This window comes from Haliotis rufescens, unplaced genomic scaffold (genome assembly GCF_023055435.1).
Source record: "Haliotis rufescens isolate VD_foot unplaced genomic scaffold, xgHalRufe1.0.p SCAF_28, whole genome shotgun sequence".
NCBI lineage: Eukaryota > Metazoa > Mollusca > Gastropoda > Lepetellida > Haliotidae > Haliotis > Haliotis rufescens.
Window position 1 is genome coordinate 4,557,969 of NW_025963979.1, and position 12,227 is coordinate 4,570,195.

The 12,227-nt window shown below is 48.0% G+C and overlaps 1 protein-coding gene and 1 long non-coding RNA gene across 54 annotated transcripts in view; both read right to left on the bottom strand.

Moving 5' to 3' along the window:
• The window catches only part of LOC124139714 (prolyl 4-hydroxylase subunit alpha-1-like), a 50,133-nt gene that overhangs the window by 21,722 nt on the left and 16,184 nt on the right, over positions 1-12,227 (bottom strand). For 3 of the 4 annotated variants that reach the window (XM_046507004.2, XM_048402677.1, XM_046507021.2), the window contains exon 4: positions 10,623-10,792. In XM_046507004.2, coding sequence (XP_046362960.1) covers positions 10,623-10,792 — 170 coding nt within the window. Of the gene's footprint in view, positions 1-5,885; positions 6,047-10,622; positions 10,793-12,227 lie in introns of all 4 variants that reach the window. The other variant, XM_046507013.2, reaches the window with a different exon arrangement.
• LOC125384169 lies at positions 5-5,877 on the bottom strand. Of its 50 annotated transcripts, none has more exons than XR_007223024.1 (6): positions 5,459-5,877; positions 5,341-5,366; positions 2,263-5,077; positions 901-2,193; positions 847-870; positions 5-777 (listed from the first exon to the last, which is right to left on the bottom strand). It is a non-coding gene; the product is annotated as an uncharacterized LOC125384169 (long non-coding RNA). The 50 variants fall into 50 exon arrangements; XR_007223022.1 differs by having other exon boundaries at positions 2,263-4,139; positions 4,374-4,407; positions 5,018-5,877; XR_007223019.1 differs by having other exon boundaries at positions 2,263-4,139; positions 4,374-4,407; positions 4,998-5,877.

Consider the following 12,227-nt stretch of genomic DNA (forward strand, 5'->3'; position numbering starts at 1 on the left):
AAATATACATTCAAAGAATTCCACAATTTGCATATATGTGAATGATGTCAAACCAATCCAAATTTGTGTGTGAAATATGGTATTCAGTGTAAAGAACAAATCATGCCTTGTGTGAAATACAGGTGTACCACTATGATTTGTCACGGACCTCTACACCTTGCATAGCCCAGACTCCACCCAGACCTACCAGACTCCACCCAGACCTACCTGACTCCACCCAGACCTACCAGACTCCACCCAGACCTACCTGACTCCACCCAGACCTACCAGACTCCACCCAGACCTACCAGACTCCACCTTGCATAGCCAAGAGTCCACCCAGACCTACCAGACTCCACCCAGACCTACCAGACCTACCAGACCTACCTGACTCTAACCAGACCTACCTGACTCCACCCAGACCTACCAGACTCCACCCAGACCTACCTGACTCCACCCAGACCTACCAGACTCCACCCAGACCTACCAGACTCCACCTTGCATAGCCAAGAGTCCACCCAGACCTACCTGACTCCACCCAGACCTACCAGACTCCAACCAAACCTACCTGACTGCACCCAGACCTACCTGACTCCACCCAGACCTACCAGACCTACCTGACTCCACCCAGACCTACCAGACTCTAACCAGACCTACCAGACTCCACCCAGACCTACCAGACTCCACCCAGACCTACCTGACTCCACCCGGACCTACCTGACCTGACTCCACCTAGACCACCCAGACTCCACCCAGACCAACCTGACTCAACCCAGACCTACCAGACTCCACCCAGACCTACCAGACTCCACCTAGACCCACCTGACTCCACCCAGACCAACCTGACACCACCCAGACCTACCAGACCTACCAGACTCCACCCAGACCTACCTGACTCCACCTTGCCCTCCACTGACCTACCAGACTCCAACCAGACCTACCAGACTCCACCTAGACCTACCTGACTCCACCCAGACCTACCAGACTCCACCCAGACCTACCTGACTCCACCAAGACCTACCTGACTCCACCTTGCATAGCCCAGACTCCACCCAGACCTACCAGAATCCACCAAGACCTACCAGACTCCACCCAGACCTACCTGACTCCACCCAGACCTACCAGACTCCACCCAGACCTACCAGACTCCACCCAGACCTACCTGACTCCACCCAGAACTACCAGACTCCACCCAGAACTACCAGACTCCACCAAGACCTACCAGACTCCACCCAGACCAACCTGACTCCACCCAGACTTACCTGACTCCACCCAGACCTACCAGACTCCACCAGACCTACCTGACTCCACCTAGACCTACCAGACTCCACCAAGACCAACCTGACTCAACCCAGACCTACCAGACTCCACCCAGACCTACCAGACTCCACCTAGACCTACCTGACTCCACCCAGACCAACCTGACTCCACCCAGACCTACCAGACTCCAACCAGACCTACCAGACTCCACCCAGACCTACCTGACTCCACCCAGACCTACCAGACTCCACCCAGACCTACCTGACTCCACCTAGACCTACCTGACTCCACCCAGACCTACCTGACTCCACCTTGCATAGCCCAGACTCCACCCAGACCTACCAGACTCCCCTAAGACCTACCAGACTCCACCCAGACCTACCTGACTCCACCCAGACCAACCAGACTCCACCTTGCATAGCCAAGAGTCCACCCAGACCTACCTGACTCCACCCAGACCTACCAGACTCCACCAAGACCTACCAGACTCCACCCAGACCTACCAGACTCTAACCAGACCTACCTGACTCCACCCAGACCTACCATACTCCACCCAGACCTACCTGACTCCACCCAGACCTACCAGACTCCACCCAGACCTACCTGACTCCACCCAGACCTACCAGACTCCACCCAGACCTACCAGACTCCACCTTGCATAGCCAAGAGTCCACCCAGACCTACCTGACTCCACCCAGACCTACCAGACTCCAACCAAACCTACCTGACTGCACCCAGACCTACCTGACTCCACCCAGACCTACCAGACCTACCTGACTCCACCCAGACCTACCAGACTCTAACCAGACCTACCAGACTCCACCCAGACCTACCAGACTCCACCCAGACCTACCTGACTCCACCCGGACCTACCTGACCTGACTCCACCTAGACCACCCAGACTCCACCCAGACCAACCTGACTCAACCCAGACCTACCAGACTCCACCCAGACCTACCAGACTCCACCTAGACCCACCTGACTCCACCCAGACCAACCTGACACCACCCAGACCTACCAGACCTACCAGACTCCACCCAGACCTACCTGACTCCACCTTGCCCTCCACCGACCTACCAGACTCCAACCAGACCTACCAGACTCCACCTAGACCTACCTGACTCCACCCAGACCTACCAGACTCCACCCAGACCTACCTGACTCCACCAAGACCTACCTGACTCCACCTTGCATAGCCCAGACTCCACCCAGACCTACCAGACTCCACCCAGACCTACCAGACTCTAACCAGACCTACCTGACTCCACCCAGACCTACCAGACTCCACCCAGACCTACCTGACTCCACCCAGACCTACCAGACTCCACCCAGACCTACCAGACTCCACCTTGCATAGCCAAGAGTCCACCCAGACCTACCTGACTCCACCCAGACCTACCAGACTCCAACCAAACCTACCTGACTGCACCCAGACCTACCTGACTCCACCCAGACCTACCAGACCTACCTGACTCCACCCAGACCTACCAGACTCTAACCAGACCTACCAGACTCCACCCAGACCTACCAGACTCCACCCAGACCTACCTGACTCCACCCGGACCTACCTGACCTGACTCCACCTAGACCACCCAGACTCCACCCAGACCAACCTGACTCAACCCAGACCTACCAGACTCCACCCAGACCTACCAGACTCCACCTAGACCCACCTGACTCCACCCAGACCAACCTGACACCACCCAGACCTACCAGACCTACCAGACTCCACCCAGACCTACCTGACTCCACCTTGCCCTCCACCGACCTACCAGACTCCAACCAGACCTACCAGACTCCACCTAGACCTACCTGACTCCACCCAGACCTACCAGACTCCACCCAGACCTACCTGACTCCACCAAGACCTACCTGACTCCACCTTGCATAGCCCAGACTCCACCCAGACCTACCAGAATCCACCAAGACCTACCAGACTCCACCCAGACCTACCTGACTCCACCCAGACCTACCAGACTCCACCCAGACCTACCAGACTCCACCCAGACCTACCTGACTCCACCCAGAACTACCAGACTCCACCCAGAACTACCAGACTCCACCAAGACCTACCAGACTCCACCCAGACCAACCTGACTCCACCCAGACTTACCTGACTCCACCCAGACCTACCAGACTCCACCAGACCTACCTGACTCCACCTAGACCTACCAGACTCCACCAAGACCAACCTGACTCAACCCAGACCTACCAGACTCCACCCAGACCTACCAGACTCCACCTAGACCTACCTGACTCCACCCAGACCAACCTGACTCCACCCAGACCTACCAGACTCCAACCAGACCTACCAGACTCCACCCAGACCTACCTGACTCCACCCAGACCTACCAGACTCCACCCAGACCTACCTGACTCCACCTAGACCTACCTGACTCCACCCAGACCTACCTGACTCCACCTTGCATAGCCCAGACTCCACCCAGACCTACCAGACTCCCCTAAGACCTACCAGACTCCACCCAGACCTACCTGACTCCACCCAGACCAACCAGACTCCACCTTGCATAGCCAAGAGTCCACCCAGACCTACCTGACTCCACCCAGACCTACCAGACTCCACCAAGACCTACCAGACTCCACCCAGACCTACCAGACTCTAACCAGACCTACCTGACTCCACCCAGACCTACCATACTCCACCCAGACCTACCTGACTCCACCCAGACCTACCAGACTCCACCCAGACCTACCTGACTCCACCCAGACCTACCAGACTCCACCCAGACCTACCAGACTCCACCTTGCATAGCCAAGAGTCCACCCAGACCTACCTGACTCCACCCAGACCTACCAGACTCCAACCAAACCTACCTGACTGCACCCAGACCTACCTGACTCCACCCAGACCTACCAGACCTACCTGACTCCACCCAGACCTACCAGACTCTAACCAGACCTACCAGACTCCACCCAGACCTACCAGACTCCACCCAGACCTACCTGACTCCACCCGGACCTACCTGACCTGACTCCACCTAGACCACCCAGACTCCACCCAGACCAACCTGACTCAACCCAGACCTACCAGACTCCACCCAGACCTACCAGACTCCACCTAGACCCACCTGACTCCACCCAGACCAACCTGACACCACCCAGACCTACCAGACCTACCAGACTCCACCCAGACCTACCTGACTCCACCTTGCCCTCCACCGACCTACCAGACTCCAACCAGACCTACCAGACTCCACCTAGACCTACCTGACTCCACCCAGACCTACCAGACTCCACCCAGACCTACCTGACTCCACCAAGACCTACCTGACTCCACCTTGCATAGCCCAGACTCCACCCAGACCTACCAGAATCCACCAAGACCTACCAGACTCCACCCAGACCTACCTGACTCCACCCAGACCTACCAGACTCCACCCAGACCTACCAGACTCCACCCAGACCTACCTGACTCCACCCAGAACTACCAGACTCCACCCAGAACTACCAGACTCCACCAAGACCTACCAGACTCCACCCAGACCAACCTGACTCCACCCAGACTTACCTGACTCCACCCAGACCTACCAGACTCCACCAGACCTACCTGACTCCACCTAGACCTACCAGACTCCACCAAGACCAACCTGACTCAACCCAGACCTACCAGACTCCACCCAGACCTACCAGACTCCACCTAGACCTACCTGACTCCACCCAGACCAACCTGACTCCACCCAGACCTACCAGACTCCAACCAGACCTACCAGACTCCACCCAGACCTACCTGACTCCACCCAGACCTACCAGACTCCACCCAGACCTACCTGACTCCACCTAGACCTACCTGACTCCACCCAGACCTACCTGACTCCACCTTGCATAGCCCAGACTCCACCCAGACCTACCAGACTCCCCTAAGACCTACCAGACTCCACCCAGACCTACCTGACTCCACCCAGACCAACCAGACTCCACCTTGCATAGCCAAGAGTCCACCCAGACCTACCTGACTCCACCCAGACCTACCAGACTCCACCAAGACCTACCAGACTCCACCCAGACCTACCAGACTCTAACCAGACCTACCAGACTCCACCCAGACCTACCAGACTCCACCTTGCATAGCCAAGAGTCCACCCAGACCTACCTGACTCCACCCAGACCTACCAGACTCTAACCAGACCTACCAGACTCCACCCAGACCTACCTGACTCCACCTTGCACTCCACCCAGACCTACCTGACTCCACCCAGACCTACCTGACTCCACCTTGCACTCAACCCAGATCTACCAGACTCCACCCAGACCTACCTGACTCCACCCAGACCTACCTGACTCCACCCAGACCTACCTGACTCCACCCAGACCTACCTGACTCCACCTTGCACTCCACCCAGACCCACCTGACTCCGCCTTGCACTCCACCCAGACATACCTGACTCCACCTTGCACTCCACCCAGACCTACCTGACTCCGCCTTGCGATCCACCCAGACCTACCTGACTCCACCTTGCACTCCACCCAGACATACCTGACTCCACCTTGCATTCGACCCAGACATACCTGACAATCTTTTGTTGTCCCTCCTTTTTTCTCTCTCTGATTCTGTTGGGTGTTTTGTTTCACCTCATCCATACACTCTACCTATGCACAACAGACCTTTTAACCCTGATGACTCTTACCATTGCCAGAGCATAGGCCAGGTAATCTAGAATCTCCGTCCGCTCCATTGTTTTATTAACTTCATCTGACTCAAGCTTCAGTGCCTGCCACATCCACAGGGCTGTATGGTAAAAGTCCTCTGCGATGTATGCAAATCTTCCCAACTCAAAACATTCAGCAGCTGAGGGTGGGGTTAAAACAGAATGAATCAAAGTGCACCGAGTTTCCATAAACATGGCTTCTTAATAGAATGGCACGGTGCACATCTTGGCCAACAGAGCTAGGTGCAGTGTGAAGAAGCGCCAGAGAGAGGTGGTACCAAGTCTAGAAGAGGCAGTCACATACAAAATTGGGTCAGGAAATCATTCAACATGCTGCAAGAAGTTTCAAGATATTTGTCACAGATCTCATGCATGCTGTCATTGGGACAGTGAGGGAATGATGAGCTGTGTTTAACACAACTGTGCCCCCCACATGACATTGAGGGAATAATGACTTAACACAACCCAGCCCAACACATGGATGTTGAGGGTATTATGAGTTGTGTCTAACACAACCCAGCCCAACACATGGATGTTGAGGGTATTATGAGTTGTGTCTAACACAACCCAGCCCAACACATGGATGTTGAGGGTATTATGAGTTGTGTCTAACACAATCCAGCCCAACACATGGATGTTGAGGGTATTATGAGTTGTGTCTAACACAACCCAGCCCAACACATGGATGTTGAGGGTATTATGAGTTGTGTCTAACACAACCCAGCCCAACACATGGATGTTGAGGGAATGATGAGTTGTGTTTAACACAACCCAGCCCAACACAAGGATGTTGAGGGTATTATGAGTTGTGTCTAACACAACCCAGCCCAACACATGGATGTTGAGGGTATTATGAGTTGTGTCTAACACAACCCAGCCCAACACATGGATGTTGAGGGAATGATGAGATGTGTTTAACACAACCCAGCCCAACACAGGGATGTGGAGGGTATTATGAGTTGTGTCTAACACAACCCAGCCCAACACATGGATGTTGAGGGTATTATGAGTTGTGTCTAACACAACCCAGCCAAACACATGGATGTTGAGGGTATTATGAGTTGTGTCTAACACAACCCAGCCCAACACATGGATGTTGAGGGAATGATGAGATGTGTTTAACACAACCCAGCCCAACACATGGATGTTGAGGGTATTATGAGTTGTGTCTAACACAACCCAGCCCAACACATGGATGTTGAGGGAATGATGAGATGTGTTTAACACAACCCAGCCCAACACATGGATGTTGAGGGTATTATGAGTTGTGTCTAACACAACCCAGCCCAACACATGGATGTTGAGGGTATTATGAGTTGTGTCTAACACAACCCAGCCCAACACATGGATGTTGAGGGTATTATGAGTTGTGTCTAACACAACCCAGCCCAACACATGGATGTTGAGGGTATTATGAGTTGTGTCTAACACAACCCAGCCCAACACATGGATGTTGAGGGTATTATGAGTTGTGTCTAACACAACCCAGCCCAACACATGGATGTTGAGGGTATTATGAGTTGTGTTTAACACAACCGTGCCAACCAAATGGAGTGTGAGAGAATCAATGAGTTGGGTTTAACACAACTGTGCCCCACCTCTGACCCCAGTACTTCCATCAAGTGCCATCAAAAGGAGAAAGGTTTAAATATGGGATTAAATCATCTATAGCATAATAAAACGAGATTCTTGAAGGAAATAATTCTGATGCCCATATTTGGGACAACAAAAACGTTAAAACCTACTTGTATTCCAGAAACTACCGAGAGTCATGTGATGTGACATCATAGTGGAGAGTTGACTTGCAGGAGATCACTGTTTCTGAATAATGTTTTGTAGAATACTAGTGCTCGCCATGGCACCACCTGACAATGCCATCGATAAAGATGGTGAATTTTTGCTCAGTGAGTGAGTGAGTGAGTACGGTTTTACGCCGCTTTTAGCAATATTCCAGCAATATCACGGCGGGGGACACCAGAAATGGGCTTCACACATTGTACCCACGTCAGGAATCGAACCCGGGTCTGCTGCGTGATGAGCGAACACTTTAACCAGTAGGCTACCCGACCGCCCCCTTTTGCTCAGTGACTTTACACATATTCGTCCATATTGATATGAGCCAGTGGTTAGTCAAAATAGTCTTGACAGCGGTGAGGAAAGCGAGGAAGATCTACTGAGTGAAGATGATCAGTCTGATGTCAACACGGAAAGATTTGGGAACTCAATCTGGTGTTAAACACTAGCCTGACATTTCTCAAACAAAATGAATTTTTATTGATGCTTAGCATTGTCAAAACATCTTTGTGTTGTCTTTAAGCCAAACGATAAGCATAGAGCTGTTTAAGCTAAATTTGTATTCTTTACAAATAAAGGTTATGTGTTAAAGTTGTATTGCGTAGTGATGGTTTGTTCAGTTAATACTGTCGGTAAATAGTTATTAAAACTAATATGTAGTTCACTGATCAACAGAGGGATACTACTGATAGGCATTTAGCTCACTACATGCCCAGTGACTCTATTTGTCTTTGCAAAAATAATACATCCCTCACAACATGGACTGTTATATATTGGAGAGAGACACAAACGAGGAATGAAAAAAATGAACATAACAACAAATAAATGAACTAAAACTGATGTCACACGAAAAAATACCTGTCACATAATAATTTCTCTCAAAATGAACACCAAATTCACACTTATCTAACCTCAAACTGTTTTTTGTCAAACAATAACTTATCCCACATTTAGACAGAAAATGACAGAAATAATCATCTGTGGTGGATTCAGGGGGTTAAACCTTTCCCCGAGACAAATACATCATGTACATGTATTTCTATATTGTTCATTTTTTGTGACTAAGACATCTTCATTTATATCATCTATCCTGTTTTCATATTAAAGAGGTGTATACAATGTACCTGGTGGTGAGCATAAACACATTTTAAATTCTTTTCCAAAATGAGGACTGAATTAATTTCAGGGCTTACAGATACTGTGCATACAGAAGATTCTCAACTTCAAGTCTAGTTCCCTGAAGACATTCCAGGAATGAGGCTGGCAACCCCCTTTTGCTACGTAGTATTACAGGGGTCTATTTAGAGGGCATCTGGTACTCGGCAATGTAGTAAGCGGGACTCATATAAAATCGTATTTGGTATACAGATTCAACATTTATAAAAATTATTTTGTGTTGAGTAGTATTCTGGTTTCAGGAGTGAGACAATAAGACCAAGAGTGAAACATTAGATGATATTTGGGATTCAGGAGGGGCTTGGCACCCTCAAAATTGTAGAAAAGTTCATCCTGCATGTTTTGTGAGAAAATAAGAAAGACCTTTCATGCAGAATCAGACAAGGGTTTCAAGTACGCAAGACCACTGACTGAATATGTGAATTCATATACACCAATCTTGTGCCAAATATATAACCTTAACATGAAATCTTAATCTTATCAATGTGCATGGTCCTTTGTAATTGTTGTACAAGTGTAGTCTGTCATGGATTATATGTAACAATGAATGCTAAATTTATTTCCATAACCAAGTACATTTAGTTTGTGTAGATCTCCATAGACAGATGCCTCAAAATGCAAGAAACACAAAACAGCATGTCCAGTCAGTTTCCATTTACCTCCTCGCTGACACTGCTGTATCCAAACATTCCTCCTCGCTTGGAAATTTTCAAGAAACGACACTTAATACTTTGATTTGTTGACCTAGTAGACCCCCCACACCCACATAATAACCAATTTTGCACCTTCAATATCCCGAGAATAATGGAAAATCACTTAATTGTCATGTAGATAATGAACTGTAAACAAAACAAAATGGTGGACGTCTCTCAAATATGACATCACAGCTACAGCTCGGCATCATTTGCTCGGGATCAGGGCAGTTGACTCTTTTTTGGTGTAAATATGTATTTTGTCGGACTATTTACCATGTTATAAAAAGATTTGTTTCAATAGATATCTTTTAAGAATGAATCAACATCTAATTCCTTAGTGGCAATAATTTGGAGTTATTGATGAGAAACTTGAATAGAGGTAACATTGGTTAACATCTCATTATGCACAACAAATACCCTATAGCAAGTCTAGATTTGAGCATCAATGGCAAGGACACTGGAGACTCCTGCACTAGAAGCACATTTCCTCCTCAGGTTGCCAGGAGACAGCTGTGTGTTGTGGACAGTTGTGATGTACGAAGGGAAGGAGGTTATGCTGACATGCACAAGAGCAAGTGACATGACAGATGTCATCACACATGCAGGGTCAGAGAGTGTAAAACTGACAACTTTCCATGTACAGTTAGTATGAAGGCCTACAGTACTCTTCAACACAAAATGCATCAGTTCCTATAAACAAGGGTCAGTGTTTTAGATTGCATGGTGGACCTGGTCATTGACCCCACAGTATACAATAAATGAATCCATATTTGCGCAACATTGTCCCATGGACCTATATGCCATATACCAGGCCCGCCATCTTCACAGGTCACTTGACTTAACTCCCAGCAAACTGAAGCTCTGGGTATTCCTCAAATCATTCCAGAACACACATCCTCCCACATTTCCACCACACACCTCCCACATCTTCCACCTCAACACATATCACAGGTTACAGTGACCTGGACAAGAACTATTGCGATATACTACACTCCATTTCCCCTGCAAAGATTATTTTCTCCAAAACATAAACACTTATTCATAAACATACCCTGTATTCAGAAAAGGCCATGTAGTCAAGCATCTCAGCCCGGAGATCACTTTCATTTTGTTTGTTTTCTTGGGTAGCCAGTTTTTCCAGTGCATGCTCCATCCATAAGGAAGAATGATAGAAATCTTCCGAATTATAGGTTAGCTTCCCTAGCTCGAAGCAGTCGTTTGCTGCAAGGAAATGTAAGCATTGGCAGACATGCTGTTAGTGAGGAAGGATTGACACATGGCAAGATTTAATCCATGCTAAGTTAGTATCTATCCTCATTTCAGGCATTTAAGACATGCGGTCATTTTCTGACAAAATGCATAGTCATTTATCATCCTTATTCATTATGAAATGGAATATGTCTTTTAATTCCAACACAATGTTGGAGGATGAATTTAAGAAAAACACTTTTGCTTTTGATTATGTTGGTCAACAATAGTTTTTATAAAAAAACAAATTACCAAAAGGTAACTGTTGGTATCCACTTTACAGTATTTTTATGCAGTTGCTCTCTTACATCTGTGTCAATAAGGAAGGCAGATATTGTCATTACCAACTGAAATTCCACTCTTCTGAATAAGTACAAGAAATGACCATGGGCAATGTGTACAAATAAACATGTAATGCATGTAACATCTAATATATAATTTTGCAAACTGTTTTTATGACATCATGCTACAGGTCAGATCATGCCATCAATCATATTCACAAACAATGGAGGATATCAGTCAGACGTTTATGACCCAGGCACCAGGAAGTGTGGTCTAGGACAGTGGTCTTTCCTCCATCCTAATACCAGTGTATACATACATCATAAAATCACTGACACATCAAATGATTTTAGTTTTATGACAATGTGGATAATGATGTAACCAATTTTCAACCAAGCCCAGTTGTGATGGTTGTAAGGCTGTGCTGATATTCACAAAGACTTTCCCCCAAACTCCCCTAAACCATCATTACCATTTACTCCGCCATGATTCTTGAAAAAACACCATAATAATACTTATGGAAAGGTCAAGTTTTCATACAATACATGCTTTTCCACAATCTGTGTTTCTGAGTGTCTTGACGGAGAGTCCTTATACATGATATACAATAGGGGAAGATACATTATGTACAGGAGGTAAATACACATGATCAAATGCAGGTAAAATATTTTTAAAAAAACATTAAATGTTGTCAGGGCTTGATTTAGCTATATAAAACATGCACCAGTGCAACCTAATATTTATACATGCACCAAGTGCATTTTCAAATTTATATCTAACCCTTATATGTCCACACAACATCAAGCTTTGAACACATTCAATACCTCTAAGCTTATTTTCCATACTAAGTCAATAACCCTTTTTTAATGTGTAATTTGTCATGCCTTTTTGGGCTTGATGTAGTCAAAGTGTGGGTACTTCAAGATTATGTGCACATTTCAACTTTGATAAGTTTATAATTGGTTCAAGGTGCAACCTGGTTTTGTCAGGTGCAACTAGGGCTTCATATCAACATGCACCTGGTGCAAGTTGAAACAGGTTCCTTACATCGCAAACAGTAAACAGGTTTGAAACCAGTGAAGAAGGCCATATCCAGAACATATTCGAAACAAGTTTCATTCTAACC